Raw genomic sequence first — 21,463 nt, 5'->3', positions numbered from 1 at the left:
AAGTTTCTAGTTTAGTTTACTCAATGTTCTATCAGAAAGTATGTTTTTGTACTAGAAAACGATGTATTGAATTGATCTACTATGACTTGACCTATATCTGGTACTCCTTATGATTACTTGGTGTATAGAAAATATGTATATAGTCAAGATCGAATAGATAGTAGACTGGGTGCATCTGCTCTAAACCCACAATCAAACAAGGAACAGTGAATGAAGCGGAAAGCACACATTCTACTATCTGTTGGACTCAATTAATATATATTCTTGATGTATCTACCGAGAAATCATAAAGTTAGCGTTATAAGTCACCTTCTAACTGATTGTTTATGTTATACATTTTACTTCTGTTTAATATTTATCATGTATCATACATCATGTTTGCTAACCCTGGTACGTTGTATTTGTACCTTTGTTATTGAAACGCGGTATGACGTAAGTGTCATTCTTCAAGTTTACTAACTCTGGTACGTTGTATTTGTACCTTTGTTATTGAAACTCGGTATGACGTAAGTGTCATTCTTTAAGTTTGCTAACCCTGGTACGTTGTATTTGTACCTTTGTTATTGAAACTCGGTATGACGTTGTTATTTGTTTATGCAGACCCAGAATGATATGTTATTACTTCGTATTTGTTAACCTGAGTTTTATATATGTTTATGTGCTTCACGTATCATACTTCATGTTTTCTAACCCTGGTACGTGGTATTCGTACTTTTGTTATTGAAACGCGGTATGATGTAAGTGTCATTCTTCAAGTTTGCTAACCCTGGTACGTTGTATTTGTACCTTTGTTATTGAAACTCAGTATGACGTTGTACCTCGTGTTTGCTAACCCATATACGTGGTATTCGTACTTTGTTTTATGCAAATACGGTATTCCTGTGTAATTTCATGATTTATTCTCCTGTTAAAGTTATAGTATGTTCCTTCTGTTATCGTGTATTGTATATTCTTTCCTGAGTATGTTCTATATGTTATCGAGTATGTTCTATATGTTATCGTGTATTGTATCTTCCTTCCTGAGTATGTTCTCTATGTTATCGTGTATTGTTCTATATGTTATCGTGTATTATTCTATATGTTATCGTGTATTGTTCTATATGTTATCGTGTATTGTATCTTCCTTCCTGAGTATCTTCTCGATGTAGTATGTTCTAGTATCAAGTATGAACTGAACCTCTAAGTTATAACTATTATAGTTTACTATTATGTTTACTTGAACTGTTACTAACTTGAATAAAAGTCTCATTTATCTACTAAGTTATGATTGTACTTTAATAACGGAGTTTTATAAACTATAAAGTAACATAACTTATAAAGAGTTTTTGGAATGTTTTGATTACTCCTGAAATATAAGTAATCCTTTAAAAATGATGTTTATAACAAAACATTTACACAATTATCATTGTTTTCAACTTGTATTCCCCCCCCCCTTAAAAGTATTTAAAACAGTTGAAAGATTGTTTATAGGGGTATGAACTCACCTTATGTGGGTGATTCAAACGAATATGCGCGTAAGGATGAGAAGTTCCACGAATGAAATCCCGAGACTTAACGAGTCCTAAATAACATATAATGGCATATATTGACAAAAATATAGTGTTTAGAAGCAACCAAATGCAAGGAAACACCATACGGGACTAGGAAACACTTTGACCAAGTGTTAGAATCACATGTGATTCATATAAGGGGAGTGTATGGTCATAAAATGGAGTGTACGGCCATGGGTGTGCGGCCAGGGAGTGTGGGGCCGCACACTCATGATAAAAAGTGCACAAAACCGTTATCCAACGGTAGGGAGGCTTGTAGGACTAATGCTCAGCAAGTGTTGAAGTTGGAAATGCATTTTGGAGGCCATTTGAGGGTGTTTTAAGGGGTGTACGGTCACACCTGGGTGTGCGGCCGCACACACCTTGTGTTCTTGAGTTCTGGGAGTTTCTAAGGTGTTAAACTAGTGTTCTTTACAAGATCTAAGCATAAGGAAGGAGTACTTACGATCCGGAGGCTCGAGAAGGCTCAAAATCACCAAGAACAAGTGTGTGTTCTTCGTGTTCTTGGTGAAATGGATGAAGATTTGAAGATCTAGCCAAAACATGATTTCAAATAAATGAAATCAAAGGATGTTACTAGTTTATGAAGATTAACAACAAATCTAAGTAAGAACACTTACAAACTCGAAGATCTAGGCTGCAAATCGGATGATAGTTGAGAGAGAAATCGTGTTTTAGGCTTGGGAGTGTGAAAAGGGATGAAAGAAGGCTGAGTTCTACCTTTGTACACGTGAGTGTGCTGCCAGGAGAGGGGTGTGCGGCCGCACACCCTATTGTACGGTCGTACACTCCTCATGTTGGAGTCTAAGGCTTGATTTCAGTGCTAGAAGTGTACGCGACCCAATCCTATACTCGAGGCTTTAATGTACTGAGCTTTGAACCTTTATACAGACTCTAAACAAGACTAAATGATAGCAAAAACGAGTCTGACACTCAGTTGAGTTGACTGGCTGGGCTTCCGAGGCAAAAAAATTTGGGTTGTCACAATTGCCAAGTCAACTGGAAGTGCATAGAAAAAGAATGTGTCACCTTAAAGACAACAGGTTATCAACTTCAGTTTGCATGCTAGTGATAACTAAAAGGATCATTATCCGTTGACTCTTGCAAGATCAAGATCAACATGACTCCAACTGACTTTTTGACATGTGAGTTTTTCTCTCAAGGAACATTCCTTGACACTCTAAAACAAATATTCAAAAAATTCATGTGGATTCTCAATAAGAAAACACTTCATAGAATATGTCTCAATTTATCTTTTGTTTCTCGATTAACGAAAACATCACAACTCCAGTTTTATATGTGCTAGAGTAACAACACATTTTACTCCACACATTTCAAGGTGTTTTCAACCTTATTAGTTTGAAATGAGTTTCAAGATATGATTTATAGTTACTAGAGCATGGCTCTAAAATTTGATTTAGAATAAAGCATGACTCGTCTATGATCGAACCATTTCCAACAATGTACGATTCATATTCTTATACATACAATTGCACTAAGATGTACTTGGAGGATTATATGTGATACAACTCCACAATTACTAAGATGATCATAAAACATGATACTAAAGTACTCTCCTTTTTTCAGATTAGAGAATCTTTTATCTTTCTGCCTAATAGATTCTTCTATTCATTTTATTACTCTTTGAATCTTTTCAAAAGTATTATTATTTTGTTAAATCTTATAAACACAGTCATATTTACTAAGACATTAATAAATCATGACGAATAGAGTTATCGTCCCTTGTGGTGGATATCAACATGTACTAGATCCATTACTCATTCACTTGCTTCACATAAGCATGTGAACAATGAATTAAGTCATAATTTGAAATGAACAAGATTCTCATATATTATCCAATTCTACTTGTACAACACTAAGTATCTGTCCAGTTGCTGATGATATTTCTTTTCACTTGGTTAATTATGACATTACTACAAGCGACATTATAAGAATTAAATCTACAATTAATATTAATATTATTAGAAACATAACAAACACTTTCATTTATAACATTGCATGGAAATGAGATAAGACAACTACATAAACCAAAACTTCACTTTTATTGAAATAAAATGAAATTTGGAACTTGTCCTTACAATGCTCAAATGAAAAACTATATTTCTAAACATCTTCGAAGAGTAATAGCAATCTATTAAATTATCCTAACTCTCTAGTAGTAGCTCAAAATTATGACCATCGAACTATTGTAAGTTTCGAAGTATGTAGTGAGGTGTCGAAGTATAGTTAGGCCTAGTTGGTTTCGAAGTCATTGGGTTGTATTTTGGAATGTATGTATTATATAAGGCATTTTTAGAGGTCAAAGATCTCATGTCTAGTCCAAATGTTTTTTTGTACGCGTCTGTATGTCCCTATAAATAGGGAAAGTATAGGAGTTGAGACTACTTTTTGAGAGCAAGATCACTTTACTATTTCTGTACTCTTGTATTCTTTTAGACGTAATCAAAGAGCCAAACAGATTCTATTTACATATTTGTTCTTAATTCATTATGTACTTTGATTTCGTTCTTAATACTCGATTCATACGAACTACATTTGGTATCAGAGCAGGATTCATTCAGTTGTTTTCTGGTTTTTTCATTGTTTTCAAAAGTTTTGAATTGTTATTTCCATTTTAAAAGATTTCCGCACTTTTGATTAAGAAAAACTGATCTAATCAGCTGAGTTGTTTCGATTCTGCTTTTAGTTTGAAAAATCAAGTGTTCTCTGATTTTTTTTCTGAAAGAATCATTCGTTAGATTTCATTTTATGAATCTATTCGTCATTTCAGTCCGTACAACAATGGCGAATTTTCAACATGAACACAATGTCCAGTTTCTCTCATATTCTTGGATCTTCTACTAAAATTCCAATGTTATCTAGAGTACTACGAGCAATGGGAAGATCACATGGAAGATTACTTCACCGGGATTGATGAGGATCTATGGCGATGTATCACTAAGGGAAATTATCGTCTAGACACGTTGATATGGCCATATTTAATCATAAAATTCATGCATTATCTTAATACTTTATGTTGTTTTTGTCTCAAATAATGAACAAAAGGTACTTAATTAGTTTAAAATCTCATTTCAGCAACAAAGACATGCTCGGAAGGAAAAGGAAGCGGAATTGGCGATTGGAAGCTTGGATCTTGGATTTTGAAGAAAGAAGGATGGTGCTAGACAGCTTGACCCCTTGTTAGTATTTTGCCCATATCTCATGAATCGTAACTCCAATTGACGAGATTCAAAATGTTCTGAAAACTAGCCGCAATTTCGAACGACTTTTGTGTTTTGAGAAAATGTTGATTCTAAACGAACTCGACGAGTTGGGTCCAAACACTCGACAAGTTGAGATGAAAATTCCCAATAAATTAGTGCATTGTCGTACACACGTTTTAAGTAAAAAAACTCAGCGAGTTTGTCCCTAAAACTCAACGAGTTGGAGCTGATTTTTGGAATCTATATATAGATCATTAATTCCTGAAACCCTAACTTTTGTTGGAGGCTTTGGCCGACTTTTGGAGGCCATAGAGGTTCTTAGAAGCTATTGTTTTCGAAATTCAACTAGAGGCTTGGAATTGAAGAGATCAAAGGCATTAAACTATTACTTTACTCTTAATCTTTGTTTTGAATCATGTTTATTACATTAGATTTCGAGTTTAGGATGTTATTTGTTGTAGTTATGAGCTAAAAACTTCATACTTCTGTTTAGACTAGATAATCTTATGAATATGGTTTGATTGAGTGGCTTGGATTATATAGATTTGGTTATTTGTCTTGTTAAGCTTGTTAAAAGATCCTTGCATGTTAATGATAATTATTTTCTATTAATAATTAAGTAATTGATTTGCATGAACATCTTCTTGAATGCTTAAATCTTATAGTTTTGTGAAAAAAGATTGTATGAGTTAATTAAACCAACCAATTTGATTAACTAATGTTACAAGTATTACTTGATTCGAACTGAACACTAGGAAACTTGTTAGTTTAATCACTTGATCACTGCTTGAATTAACTTGTTTGCTAAAGGATTAGTAATAGTGAACATGAACCTAACCAATGACATATTAATCCATTGCACTTGCCATGAAACCAACCATAGGAATAAGTGAATCGAATCTAAATGGAAGTCTCTTTAATTTGATTGAATCTAGTTGTCTTTTGTTCCTCTTTTAGATGTTAATTGCCTTTTTGCTAAAGTGTTTACAAAGTTACTTAAGTTTCTAGTCTTGTAAAACTAGAGAAAACCCCCCATTTTAATTAATTGTTGTATTTAGATAATATTAGCATTAATTTTAATTGTTACCGTTCCCTATGTTCGATACCTTACTTGCTTAAACTAAACTGCTATCGATAGGTACACCACCTACGTGTGATTTTTTAATTTGAGTTTGTTAGGATTAAAACTAGTATACTTTACACACATCACATGTTTGCTCAAGTAGGAAATTCTGGTTCGACTTCTGGTAGGCATATCAAAAAGATAAGTTTTGTAGCAAATGACATAAAGTGTTTGCATGAACTTCGCGGTGCTCTTCCACCGGTGGTTTACAATTTTGTTCGGAGATGAAAATTAGCAAAAGAAATATATGATACTTTGAAAGAAAAGTATCAGGGAAGTGAGAAGGTGAAGAGGAGCTCAGTGAAGCAGTGTCTTCTTGAACTTGGTGAATTCAAGCAAAAGGAGGGTGAAACCATCAAACTCTATTACGAATGCTTGAATGAACTGATATTCAAGTGTAATCGTTATGGAGTTACATGATCAACTCTCGAATACAATCTCACATTCTTGATAGGACTTCGAAAGGAATGGAGGTACATCAACTTAATGATCAAGACACAGCAACTACACATTGGGAGATCTTTACAATGTACTCAGAGCTCATGTGAGTGAAATCAATGAGATAGCTGATGAGGGGAAGATGAATATGGGAGGTCCTCTTGCATTGATGTCGAAGGTGTCTGCAAAAGAAGCTGAGATCGAAGTGGCTGAGAAGGTTGATTCTGAAGATGAAGGTTTTCTTGTGAATTCGGAGGATAAGGTTGTAGCTTATTATTCCAACAACAAAGTGAAGAAATTCTTTAAGAAGCCTTTTAATCCTAAGTACAAAAGCAACAACGAATTCAAGGGAAATTCGTCATCTAGGAAAGGAACAAGAGAGAATTCGAAGGTAGAGAAGAAGGAGAGTAAGACTGTTGTTGAGAAGGCTGAAAAGAAACTGAGGGGGGATTCTAGTTTCGACTGCAATTACTACATTGGTGCGAACCATCTGGCAGTTGATTGCATGCTAAGGAAGAGAGAGGAGAAGAAAGAAAGAGTTAAGGATGAGGCTTATTATGTCGAGAGGTTGGAGGAAGTGAGATCAAATACGAAAGGAATGTTGCTCGTTGCAAAGGGAACTGTTTATGGGGATGGAACCTACCAGATATAGTCGTCTGGTTCCGATGATGAGGAGGTGAGGAACCCCACACATGGCGCAATGTATGCAAGGTTTGAAGAGGTCAGTTCTGATGAGAATGTGACGGGGAAATGCTTTGTGTCGACAGGAGCAGACAAATCTTCTATGACATCGAAGGTATGTGCTCTTCTTGAATCTTTTAACATTCCTTCCAGTTCTTACCATAATGTTTTATCTGACATCGATGATACTCTTTCTTATGTTAATGACATGCTTATTTCTGTTAGTAGCGAAGCTGAGAAATCAAAATCTTTGTTGCTAGATACACAGAAACATTTAGAGTCTAAGAGAAGTCGAACAGATAGTCTAGAGCTACAACTGAATAATATTACTCTAGATGGGGATTTTGTTAGGGCAGAAAATTTTATTTTGATGAAACAAAGAAACATTTACTGTAATAGTGCGAAACGATTGTGTGCTAAACTAACTGCTCTTCATCACTCCTCTGCAATTAGAAAATAGCAACATAGGAAGTTATTACCCTTTTTGTTATACGAAAGAGAGAAAATAGATACAACTTCTTATGACTGTGAGAAGAAAATATCAGAATTCGAAAAAGTTCCTAATGATTCTTATGATTATGGGATTGTTAGAATTGATGAATTTTTGAATGCTAATGAATTAGTGCATATTGTGAATGAGACTCTGACTAAGACTGAAGAAATCAAAATTTTGAACATGACTGAGACTTCGACTTTAGACTCTCAACAAAATTTTGCTCAATTTACATTTTTGTACTATGTGACGAAAGTCCATTTCTCACGATTAGATTTAGCTCGCTTTACTTAAGCTTCCTTACTTTTTAGATCCTACAATGCCATCAAAATATGATCATCACATCATGTATTAAGATTCTAAGAATAGGAACTTATGTAGTTAGATATTGGATGTACCTGAAGTAGAGTCACATGACTTGACTTTACCATCTCTAAGATCTTTCAGGTAATGTAGGCATCTTTGCTTCCATTGTCCCTTCAATTGACAGTAAAATAAATGGACTCATTGGGGTCAACTTTGGGAACGATCTCAAAACGATCCTTTCTCTTTACCATGCAATCAAACGATATGATATTGGCCGATCCCTTTTCAATTGGGAAGAGAAATATTTTCTTGATCACCTATGTCACCATTGTCAATATCCATGGAAATCTTGGAATTAGACCATTTAAGCAACTCTGCTTCAAATGCGTTTTTAAGAATTTCTGATTCAACAACTTTCAACATCTCAGTCAGATCAATTAGGGCCACATCGATATTCCTCATATGAAACTTCTTAATGAATTGACCATATGACTTAGGAATAGAAAGAAGAACCAAATCGATGGCTTGCTCCTTTGGGAATATTACACCCATCCTTTCCAGATTGAGTAGTTTCATATCTTTCAACTCGAAGAAAACGTGACGTTGGGAGAGTCACAAGAGGAGGAGGTGGAAGGGTTTAATAGAGACGATGTCCAATTCCACTATTTCCTAAGGAAGGGAAGACATTTTCACCTTGACTTGGATGTGGAAGACCATCTCCAGAGGGTTGAGGAAAAACATTTCCAGAAGAATGAGGAAGACCATCATTGTCTTGATTTGACGTCTAAAATTTGGGAGAATAGTGAATTCAAGTTGGTTGATTTTAATCCTTAATTATTAACCCATAAATTTAAATTAAGGCTAGGATCCATATTTTCAATTCAAACTTTGAATAGAGATGTCGTAATCAAATTTGAATCTATTTTAGGTAGGTAGAGTCATCTCACCAATCAATCTCATGAAACTCCTAGATCTTTGAGATTTATTAAATCTTATCAGTTACATGTTTAATCTAGATAATGCTCTTACCAATTATGACTGGGATGCAGAGGATCACAATTAAGATGTGAATAATCATGCAAACCTGCTCAAACACCCTCAATCAATTTATAATCTCTCATTGATGTTCCGTTAACCACACACGTTCCATCAACAATCATAAACACGAGTTGTTTCATCATTTCACCTTTAGAGTCCCAAATTAGTGTGCCAGTTAACCGCACATGTTGGGTTTTGAGCATTCTAATACTCCTATGGTGTACATGCAACCCTAGAAGCCTTGGATCTATGTTTTCTCTAAATACATGCAAATTTGATTTTCCAAGGTTTACTTCCTATCTAGCATGTTATGGGGAACTTGTAATACAAAACTCAAGTAGAATAACATACCTTTTAGTAGCTTGGATTCCTTGGTGACTTTGTGAGCCTAGCACCCCAAATGTGATGCCTCAAATGCTTCATACAACACCACAATACTTGGAATAACCTTGAGAGAAGTTCACTACACCTCAAAATCAGCTAGCCCTCTTTGTTGCTTGTACAAGTGCCGATTTTGCTTGCATAGGGTTCTTTATATAGTTGTGACACAAGTAGGGTTACACCAACCCTAATTGTCATGGCTTTCCATATTCCATGATCCATAGGTTTGTAACCTCCATGGACTATCCATGGAGCACCTTATGGGTTTTAACCCAATCCATACAAACCATGGATCATTAGCCCACTATACAAGAATATATTATTTACACAATCAACCCTATATATTTAATTATTCTCCTTTTGATCACTTAATTAATTCAAGATTAATTCTTTAATCAATACTAATTAAATAATATTATTAATATATTAGTACTTATAATATATTAATAACCTTAAGTGTCCTTTCTCTCATTTTGGTCTATCCAAGTATTGCAATGCCATGCAACCCAAATGGACCATGCTGGGTCGGGTCAAGTACATACCAAATATAGTTATGGACTTAGACACTATATCCAACAACACATACTCCACTAACAACCCACAAGGAAACGATATGCGTTTTCATGGATTATCATACAATTTCACATTTTACCTAAAGTAACTAGAGTGAGATTTATAAAAGGTTTATGTACTTTGTAGTATCATGCTTTTAGAGGTTATGTCCTATCAAACTCGTTCGGCTAACGACCCTCCACTATAGAAAGAGGGGTGGTCGGTGAGAGTGGATACTCATTCAACGATTATTTTATAGGTTGTTATACCCCCCCCCCCCAGTAGAGTATGGCTTCGTGAATGTGGCTACTAATGATTTGACTGACTTGTCTTTTATGTATAATATATTAAACTTTTAATCATATATAGTATAAGGTGTATTTTGAATCTTTTCAAAATACGAGGTTTAAATATTAATTATCTAGATTATCATATAATTAGTTAATCAATTTAAATATATTATGAACTTATAGTTATCTTTTAATTACATTACTATTAAATTAATTATTAAATTGATAAGAGATAATTCAATTTAATACAACTAATTAAAAATTATCAAATAAGGATATCTCCTAATATTTAGGGTTCTAAGGATTATCTCACAAGGCATTCAAAATTCGAAATCTAACAGAATCAATACTAGATAATTACAAAAAATAATACCATAAATCAAATTAGGAAGATAATTATTGAAAATCTGGAAAAACTATGCTCACGTCATGAACACTAAATGTCACGTCGTGAGATCAGTATTTCGAAAAAAATGTTTAGTTTCATCTCATGTGAAATAAATGTTTGAGAAGCCTAAGCTCTGATACCACTAATGGGTTTTATAGAAAACAAAAATTATAAAACGCGGAAAACAATTAACAATTAATAGGTTACATGCATCATATAAAAGATCTATGTCATACACCTTGATAGCAAGATACAATGAACAACTAAACCTAGTATAACCATAGTGTAATTCTAAATTACCAAGTGTAGATGTACATACCTTTTGATTTGTTGTAGTAAACAAATCACTTCAATCTCCTTGTATTGTAGGTCTTGGAAAGTTTAGCACCAAAAGTATGATGCCTCTAATGGCTCACACCCAAACCCTAGAACTAGAAGAGAAGATGAGAGAGGAATGATGAGATTTCCGGTCAAGGTAACGAAATTGATGGCCTTGGGGTCTTATTTATAGTTTAGGTAACTTAGGGACAAAGCAAGATTTGAATGATTAAATAATAGATTTAATCCCAATTCAACCCCTTTCCTTATTTACAACCAAGGGGCTTCTGGAAACTTTAGAAACCCTCCTATTTTCGTTCACCCCTATATGGGTTCTACAATTTTATTTCTTTGCTTAATTATGAACAATTACAATTCAATCATTGGACCTTTAATTAATTCCAATTAATCTCAAATTAATTTCAGATTAATTATGAGTAATAATTAATCAATTCTAATTGATTTCTCATTAATTTATTAATCATATAAATTGACCAATCAATTTTCTATTTCCAGTTAATATATTAATCATATAATATATTAATAAATTATTTCGTCATAATTTCCAATTAGTTTATTAATCATATAATAATCTAATAAACCATCCTCTCTTTATAAATGTCATTCTAATTAAGTTCTAGTTATGAGTGCAACTCAAAAAGGATTTTGTTTCTATTTACAAAAATATACCAATTTAGCTACTGGCTTATACACCTTAATCCAACATTTACATGCTTATAAGAGGAAAGAAGGCACATCAAACTTTATCGGGTTTAAAAATCAGGTGGTTTTTGAATAAAATTCAGAGACAAATGCTTGATTTCATTATTTGAGGTTTTAAAATGGATGAATATTTGTTCTTACCCATTTTTTTCTCCAAATATTGAGTGTCTATACTTGTTTGATAACTTCTTTAATAAACAAGTCAACCTCAAGTTTCAAAGTGTAAGTTGTGCTTGGGATTAGATTGGTTCCGACCTCCAAGTTGAAAATAAAATTTAAAATTAATAATTAAAGTTCGATTTCAGATTATTAGATCAATCTGAATTAGAATTAATCAAACCCAAATCAAATACTTTATTCGTTTAATTGAACCTAAAAACCAGAATCAAATAACCAAATCTTTTTCGGTTTAGACGAGTTATTCAGTTTGGTTTTTAGTAACATACTCCCGAAAACCCCTTTTTTAAGTTCATCTGAAACAATTTTCAATTTGACTCTTTATTCAAAAGAAAAATGTTATATATTAGTTTTTATATTAGTTGTAAATTCATGTTTGTTATGTTATTTTCAATTGAAACGGTACTAACATAGATATAACTTTAATTTTTAATATACTTATAAATTAAATTTATATATAAAATTATATCAATGTATTTCAATTCGTACCCTTCTTTTAGGAGATTTATAAAGTAAAACTAAACAATATCTAAAATTTCGGTAACGGGCCTTTTTTTTTTATGGACTTATATATATATATATATATATATATATATATATATATATATATATATATATATATATATATATATATATATATATATATATATATATATAGAAAAGTTCAATAGAGAACCATTATTAATCAAGTAATCAAGGAACCAATCTTAAGGATCAGAATTTAAAGCGATCAACGGCAAAAGGAAGGTTGTAAACTTTTATAATGGACGCACATGTACCGGATTATAACAAAACTCACTTCATTTTTTTTCATTTAAAATTTTTTTTAGGCCAAGTTTTTTATCGAAAAAAAAAACCGAATATACCGTTGTTCACGATTTTTCGTCCTCTTTCCATAGAGATCCATGATGATATACGAAAAACGAACTTTTTTTTTCGAAAAAAGCCCACTTAATTTTATTAGTTTTTTCAATATTTAAGTTTATTTTTATCAAAAAAAACTAATTATACCAAAAATATTAATTTTTTGTACTCTATTAATAAAAATCAACACCGACTAAAAAAAAACTTGAACAATGTAGATTCACACTGTGAATCTAAACTGTAAATATTTCAATTTTTAACATTCACAATATGAAAAATCTCGAACAGTTCAGATTCACATTGTGAATCTGAATTACTATTATGCACACTGTGAATCTGAGAAGGTTCACAAAAAAAAAAAAAAAAAAAAAAAAAAACCTCGATCAGTGTAGATTCACACTATGAATCTAAACTGTAAATATTTCAAATTTTAACATTCACAATGTGAAAAAGCTCCGATCAGTTCAGATTCACACTGTGAATCTGACTTATTATTATGCACGCTATGAATCTGAGGAGGTTCACAATGTGAATCTGAACATGTTTACAATATGAATCTGAACAGGTTCACAATGTGAATCTGAACTGAAATATCATTTTTTTTAAACATTAATAAGAATCTATGTTTAAAAAGTACAAAAATATGAATTTTGATATATTTATTAATTTTTTTTCTATAAAAAAATAGACTTTAACTTTTTTCATCAAAGAAAATGAAGTGGGTTTTTATCGAAAAAAAAATTCGTTTTTTATATATTATCATAGATCTCTATGGAAAGAGGACGTAAAATCGTGAACAACGGTATATTCGGTTTTTTTTTTGAGAAAAAACATGGCCTAAAAAAATTTTTAAACGAAAAAAAGTGGTGAGTTTTTTTGTAAATGGTGGATTTTTTGGTATAATCCGGTGTGTGTGCGTCCAATGTAAAAGTGTACATCTATTTCTTTGGTCGTTGATCGTTATGATTTACGACGCTCACGATTGGTTCCTTGGTTCTTTGGTTAATTATGGTTCTCTATTGAACCTCACCATATATATATATATATATATATATATATATATATATATATATATATATATATATATATATATATATATATATATATATATATATATATATATATATATATATATATATATATATATATATATATAGGGTAGGCTTCAATAGAGAACCATAATTAACCAATGAACCAATCTTTTTTTCAACTTTTAGAACTTATTTTTTATCAAAAAAAAAAAACTAAAAATACAGAGATTCATAACTTTTTATCCTTTTTCCAATGATATCAAATTCGATTTTTTTTACGTCAAATTCACAATGTGAATTTTTGAAAATTCACAATGTGAATCCAGATTCACACGGTGAATCCGAAAAATATTTTTCACATTCACAATGTTAATATATGAATTTAGATATTTTTAGATTTTTTTTTCGATAAAAAATAAGCTCTAGAAATTGAAAAAAAGATTTGTTTCCTTGAAGAATCAATAATTATGGTTCTCTATTGAACTTTTCCCAATATATATATATATATATATATATATATATATATATATATATATATATATATATATATATATATAGGTTTAGGTTCTATGGAAAATAAAAAACCCTAAAAAAACCTAAAAATAAAAAAAAATGCATAAAAAAATATTTAGACATCACAAAACTTTTTTTTGAATTTTTTTTTATAAAAAATCGCAGCGTTTTTTTAAAATTCACTGAAAAAACAATCAAGTACTTTTTTTTTTAATAAATTTTTTTTTTCAAAATTTTTTTCAGCGAATTTCTTTAGAAACCTGCGATTTTTTCATAAAAAAAGTAAAAAAAAAGTTTTGTGATCTTTAGATATTTTTTATGCATTTTTATGATTTTTAGGGTTTTTTTAGGGTTTTTTTGTTTTCCAAATAACCGTTCCCTATATATATATATATATATATATATATATATATATATATATATATATATATATATATATATATATATATATATATAGCGTTAGGTTCATGTGAGACGACCTAATTTTGTAAGACCGTGAGACGCAATCTTAGCCATTAATTTGGTAGATAAAACAAAAAACATTTTTAAAATGTAAAATAATTAAAAAATTTCGAAATTTTTTTTTTAAAATATTATTTTCGGAATTTATATTTTCCAAAAAAAAAAATAAAAAAAATACATTTTTTTTACATATTCTAGTAGAATAATAGAATATTCTACATATCCGAGAAATCTATTATAATATTCTAACATTCTAAAAATCACATTAGAATATTTACAGTGTAATATTCTATTATATTTCACGTATTTTTCAAAAAAAGCGGTAATTTTTTTTTATTTTTTTATATTTTGTTTTTAGGTAATGAAAGTTTCGAAAATAATAATTAAAAAAAGAATTTTTTCCTTTTATTTTGCATTTTAAAATTATTTTTACATTTGGTCTCACGGTCTTATAAAATTAGTCTGGTCTCAAATGAACCTAAACTTTATATATATATATATATATATATATATATATATATATATATATATATATATATATATTTTATACAGTTTTGGATATTTTATAAAGAAATTCACACTGTATTAAATAAAATTAAAAAAATAAAACATAAATATCATTAATATATAAAACTTTTGAGTCCTTCAATGTTTCGGTCAAGATCTCACGCAGAAAACAATGAACTGAGTTATATTTAATGTTGGATACTTGGATTGTATAATAACAATAAGATATATGCATATTGAGCACTTCAAAATACATTATTGACTCATTTGTCTTGTATTAGGTCCAGTTATTTATTTTCCTGCAAATGAAATTTGAAAATCTACCTAGCCATAAGGCTACTTGGTATACTCATCACACTATAGTATCCAAAGTATAATACTTAATGGCACCACACAATTTAGGCTCCATATAGATCAAATTGATCCACGCAAATAGCGTGAGAACGTAAAAATATAAAAATACGATATTTATGTTATTGTTCTATAATAAATGTTATATATGTATATTGTTAAAGTAATTTTAATATGAATATTAACGTTTGATTATTCACATATTAATTAAAATGTTATTATTCTATTATAAAATTATGTATGTTTATTTTTGTAGTAAATTGTAATTTATGTTTTAACCTGTGACTATTCATTTATTCGTTGCTGAATATTGACATAAGTTGTGGATACATAATTCATTCTAGAATAATAACATAAAAGTAATGCTTTACGTTATCCTATTATTTACTGTTTTTATTTGAACTATATATATATATATATATATATATATATATATATATATATATATATATATATATATATATATGTATGATCGGGTGAACATTTTTTTTTCGGTGAGGACACATTAAAAAAATTAGAAAAAAAATACAAATCATAAAATCGAGCATAATATTATCTCGGAGAGAAAAAAAAATTGGAAATTTTTTTTTGGATCATTAAAATTGAAGCATGGATCATTTTTATGATCCATGATTCAATTTTTATGATCCAAATTTTTTTTCCCATTTTTTTCTTCGATATAGTATTATGCTCGATTTTATGATTTGTATTTTTTTTATATCTTTTTCAATTTTTTTATGGTGTACTAACGAGTCATCACCGAAAAAAGAGTGTTCACCCGATCCTCTCTCTCTCTCTCTATATATATATATATATATATATATATATATATATATATATATATATATATATATATATATATATATATACACACACACACAAAGAGAGAGAGAGAGAGAGAGAGAGTATCAGGTGAGCACTCTTTTTTCGGTGACAACTCGTGAGGATAACTTTAAAAAATTAGAAAAAAATATACAAATTACAAAATCAAGCATAATTCTATATCGGAGAGAAAAAAAAATTGGAAACTTTTTTTTGGATCATTAAAATTGAAGCATGGATCATTTTTATGATCCATGATTCACTTTTTATGATGCATGATTCAATTTTAATTATTCAAAAAAAAATTCAATTTTTTTTCTCCGATATAGTACTATGCTCGATTTTATGATTTGTATTTTTTTATATTTTTTTAAGGTGTACTCACGAGTACTCACCGGAACTGGACTATATATATATATATATATATATATATATATATATATATATATATATATATATATATATATATATAAGAGAGAGAGAAAGAGAGTTGAAAGTATTTGTTTCTCATATTTTCAGCGGCAAATATTTGTTGATCAACAATGCCTACGAAGTTTGTGGTTATTGAGGGACGGTGTTTGTAGCCGAAAATGTTACCTACATCGGATGTCAACGGTAATTCAAACCTCCACACAGCTCAACCTTATAAAATTGTAATTACTACTCCACATCATCGTATTATTCTTGTTTTTTAATTATAGTATTAATTAAAAAATAAATATAATGTTAATTTAAAGTAAATAAAAGTTAAGTACTAGTACAAACTTGGGCTATGGCGTCGGTTTTTGAAAACTGGATGTTCTCGGTTTTCATATTTCTCATCATTAAAGGTCATAAGATATTTCATGATTGTTTCCGTGACATTTTACTGAAAACGAGTCACCATTGCAAATCAGACTTCAAACTTTAACATCGGTTTTACGTAAAAAAAATTAACAAGTCGTGCGACGACCGAAAACGGTGACCAAATGTCCTCTTTACTAACGGGTTATGTTATTTTATATGTACCTTTACCTTGTATCGGTTATTAAGTGAGACATATGGTGTTGAAGTTTTATTTCAAGTGATTAAATCTTATATTGAAGTTTCTAACATTAAAAAAATCGTGACAAGTCGTGCATCGGCTGAAAACGGTGACGAAATGTCATCTATTGTAACTGGTTTTTTATTTGATATGTACCTAATGGGCTAATCGAAATCCAACTATCCAAGTCCAGTAAACCGGTTCAAACTATCCAAGTCCAATAAGTCAATAAATTGTTTTTGATAAAGTGTTTGTTTTAGCTTTATACATTTTTAAGGGGTATTTCTCTTTTACAACCCAAAAAGTTATAAGGAGTTTTGAAAAGTTAGAAATCCTAAATTATTGAAATCTCATTTTTGAAGGGTTAGTTAAATGTTATTTTAAAAGTCCTTTTCATATTGACAAACACATTTTTTGAATTATTGACTTTTCAAAGAGTCATAAGTCAATAAGTTGTTTTTAAATGAAATACCAAACACCCTAGCTTGAAGTCAAATACTAAATTAACCATTATAATTATGATACTTCCCAATGGTTGTTTTAAGTGATCACATTTAACTTATGATTTGTTAAATGTTAAATAAGTATATAAACAACATCAAAAAATTAAAACACATGCATTTTTACTACAATAAGATATTTAACTGCATTAATTTACACATTACTAGATATTTACATTCAAATCAACCAAAAAACCCAAAAAAAAGTATTGTGTTTACATTTACAGTTACTATAAAATGTTATGTACCTACTTAATGAAGATGTTTTACAAATTTACAAAAACGAATGTACTCCTAATACCACTTACAAATAAGAAAAAACTCCAATACAAGATTATCCTCAACAAATTCCTTAGTGACCTCTGCAACATTATGGTCTTCACATTTTAAAGTCGTGGCTTCATCTTGGGAAGGTTTATGTGGAACAAATATATTTTGCAAGATTTCATTAACTTTTCTTGAACAATTAAAAAAATTAGGATCATATACCGTAAACTTATCAAAGAAATTACCTAACACGTCTAAACCAACAATTACACATGAGAAATAAATAACAATGTTAGTCTAATATATATAATAGGTTCCTTTTTGGTCCACCACAACATACAAATATATTACAACAAACAATAAATAATAAAAAAAATAACAAGTTTTAATAGGCATAGTAAACTAAATTATAATGTGTTACCTAATGATGACCTTGTAGAAATTAAGAACACATATTAAATATCCTCAAATAGTTGTTCTTTTAATGAGAGTTATATGTCTAAGGGCATCCACAATATAGAGTTCAATGGATTGTCACATCATCCATAAAAAATCTATACAGCAACACTCACAACCCATTAATTATTCATGTCCTAATCATTCAAACTCCTTTTTTATACTCCATGTCATACCCACACTCCATTAAACTCATATTCAATCATAGTCATCATCCTATTCAACTCTTATACTACTTGCATTATGGATTATATTCCAATAAAAAAGAAAATTTAAATGAATAAAACATGTATTTAGTATATAAAAGACCTTCTTTGTATGTTGGATGTCCTTTGCAGATGTAAATCATCCCAAGAACATAAGTTGCTTCCCAATGATCTTTTATTGCAACAGTATTTGACAACTTAATTCCATCTTCGAAAATACCAATGTACAAGTACTCAGCCTATAATTAACATTAACATTAATGTTAATGTTAGTATCAATAACAAATCAACAAAAAATTTAAATTTTTGAAAATTGATGATCACAATTCATACGTACCACTCCTTTTCGGTATGAGGCCTCAAGATTTTCTTTTTCTGCACACTTATCAATAAAGGCCTCTTGTGTTGGTTCAAAAACTATACCTAAAGGAATCAGATCAAGGGAGGCACATTTATACTCATCGCCTTCCGTTCCCATTTCATTCATACTTTTACAACTAATGAAGTTCAAATTTAAAGTTTATAAGAAAAAATGAAGTTGATTTCAGTAACGTTAATGTGACATATACAAGTATATGTAAGGGGTGTATGAAAATTACCAACACTTTGCAATACATAAGTCTTTCGCGGATGATGATACGACTTTTTTCCATAATCATAACTAAGACGTGCTTAGAAAGATCGTCAACGGTATTGTATCAGCATATACGAGACATCCTATTATCATTATAGAGTTGAAAAATCATGGGTTATTATCAGCATGTTTTAGAGGAAACATGGTAAATACACAGTAATTTCAAAAAACATGGAAAGAAACCATACCTGATGTTTATGGGGAAGATGAAAGATCTTAAAACACAAACTTTTGAAATAATCGTGGTTATTTTTTAGATTAGAAGAAGATTGTAACACCCGATTCAAAGTAGTTTTCATTTTTGACCCTTGGTGTGTAAATATTTTGCAGATTTGGTCCCTAAGGGGTAGTTTTGCCATTTTTGAAAAATGGGTGTACGTTGGACGTACTGTACGCATCCATGGAAAAAACCATAAAGTTTAGGGTTTGGACCCTATTTAAACAACATTATGACCCATGATCCTCTCATTTCTCAGCCTCCATTGCGCTTTGAGTCCCATTTCGAAACCCTAGCCCCTCTTGAGGAGATTTGATCATCTTGTGTGTGTTTTTAGTGTGTGTTAGTGAGATTTGAAGAAGAAGAGCTTGTAAGAAGGATCCTTGATCAAAGGAGAACTTGTAGATCCAGATTTTACACATCATTTCCAGCTTCATTGAGGTATAAAGCTTGGAACTTGCTCCTTGTATGCTTAGATCTAGTCTATATGAAATTTTGGTCCCTTTTTGATCCTATGATGAGATCTAGTGGGTTTCTTCCACTCCAGAAATTAGGAGTTGCTTCTCTTGATGTTTCTGAGGTCCCTAGTCCATAAAGTTAGCATCTTGATGGTTGTGGATCAACCATGCATGTGTTTAGGTCCATTTGGTGAACACAGAATGCTAAATGTAAGGTTTGGATTCCTTTGAGCCATGCAAAGGCTCCAAGTTCATGATTTTATGGATTACGACGTTCCACAAGGCTTAGAACTAAAGTTTGGACGTTTGGTTGCAAGTACTAAGCACTTATTGGAAAAAGAGCTAATGGGCTCGTACGTTGTACGTAGTCAAGCGTATGATGCGTGTACGTCGCCGAGTCCCCGATCCAACATGCGACCTACTACACCAGGCATATGTCTGGTACGCGCAGCATACCGGGCTTGGTCTTTGGGCTTTGCAGTTTGGACCGTTTTTATGCTATTGGGGGTTGTGAGCCTAGTTGGGCCACTAGCCTTTCTGACTTTGGGATATTTTTAGGCTTTGGGCCTTCTTGGATTTGGTCCCATAGTAGGCTTTGGTCATCATTTAGGATTTTGGGCCATATTGGGCTTTTGGAGCCATTGGATCGGGCCTCGGTTATTGGGCAAAGTAAGGAGGGGATAAAATGGTCTTTTACCCTAGGAGTTGAACAAATGAAATAGATTCCTAATTATGGTTTATGGACCAATTATTAATTTGGGTTTTATTTGATTAATTAGCGCGGGGACTTTCCAGATCAGCAGTCCGAGCATTTATCTGATTTTTAGCAGTTTGAGGTTTTTAAATCCTGTAATCTAGACTATGTTTAAATGGAATGTCAGGTTCCGTTATGTAAATAGTTAATAGCTAGTTACCGTTATGTTTGGCAGTTTGTAACCTCTTATAAATGCCATCTCTGTATGTGTATATATATATTTGCAAATAATCTATGTAATAATGCTTGCTGATGGAATAACATTTGAAGCCATTTATTTGTAAAACTTGTGGCTTTACTTGAGAATTAAGCAAATAATTGATCTTTGCTACAACAAATTGGTATTAGAGCGCAGAGTAATTTTGTGTAAGATCTTGTACAAGAAGGTACACATGGTATGGCGTCGTGTAATAGCAACATCATACAACCCCAATTACCGAAATTAACTGGTAAGAATTACCATCACCGGAGTATCCAAATGAGGGTTCTATTTGAATCTCAGGAACTTTGGAGTAATGTTGAAGAAGGCTTACGTGAACCTGTAAGGGGTATTGGACAAACACCCCAACAAGTGGCTGAAGTATAAGAGAAAAATAAGAAGGACAAGAAAGCATTGTTCTTCATATATCAGGTAATTGATGAAAATATTTTTGAGAGAATCTCAACATACAAAACATCGAAGGAAGCATGGGACGCTCTACACAAGACTTATCGT

General features: G+C 31.0%; 1 protein-coding gene across 1 annotated transcript; it reads right to left on the bottom strand.

Moving 5' to 3' along the window:
* Window positions 1-18,050: 18,050 nt before the first annotated feature.
* On the bottom strand, window positions 18,051-19,163 carry LOC145113177 (uncharacterized). Its single transcript, XM_079049298.1, has 3 exons — window positions 19,023-19,163; window positions 18,789-18,924; window positions 18,051-18,277 (listed from the first exon to the last, which is right to left on the bottom strand). The coding sequence occupies exons 1-3, from the start codon at window positions 19,161-19,163 to the stop codon at window positions 18,051-18,053; spliced, it is 504 nt and encodes a 167-aa protein (XP_078905424.1).
* Between the last annotated feature and the right edge of the window lie 2,300 nt (window positions 19,164-21,463).

This window comes from Lactuca virosa, chromosome 5 (genome assembly GCF_052849685.1).
Source record: "Lactuca virosa cultivar CGN04683 chromosome 5, Lactuca_virosa_CGN04683_v6, whole genome shotgun sequence".
Lineage (NCBI taxonomy): Eukaryota > Viridiplantae > Streptophyta > Magnoliopsida > Asterales > Asteraceae > Lactuca > Lactuca virosa.
This window is presented reverse-complemented; position numbering and strand designations above follow the sequence as displayed.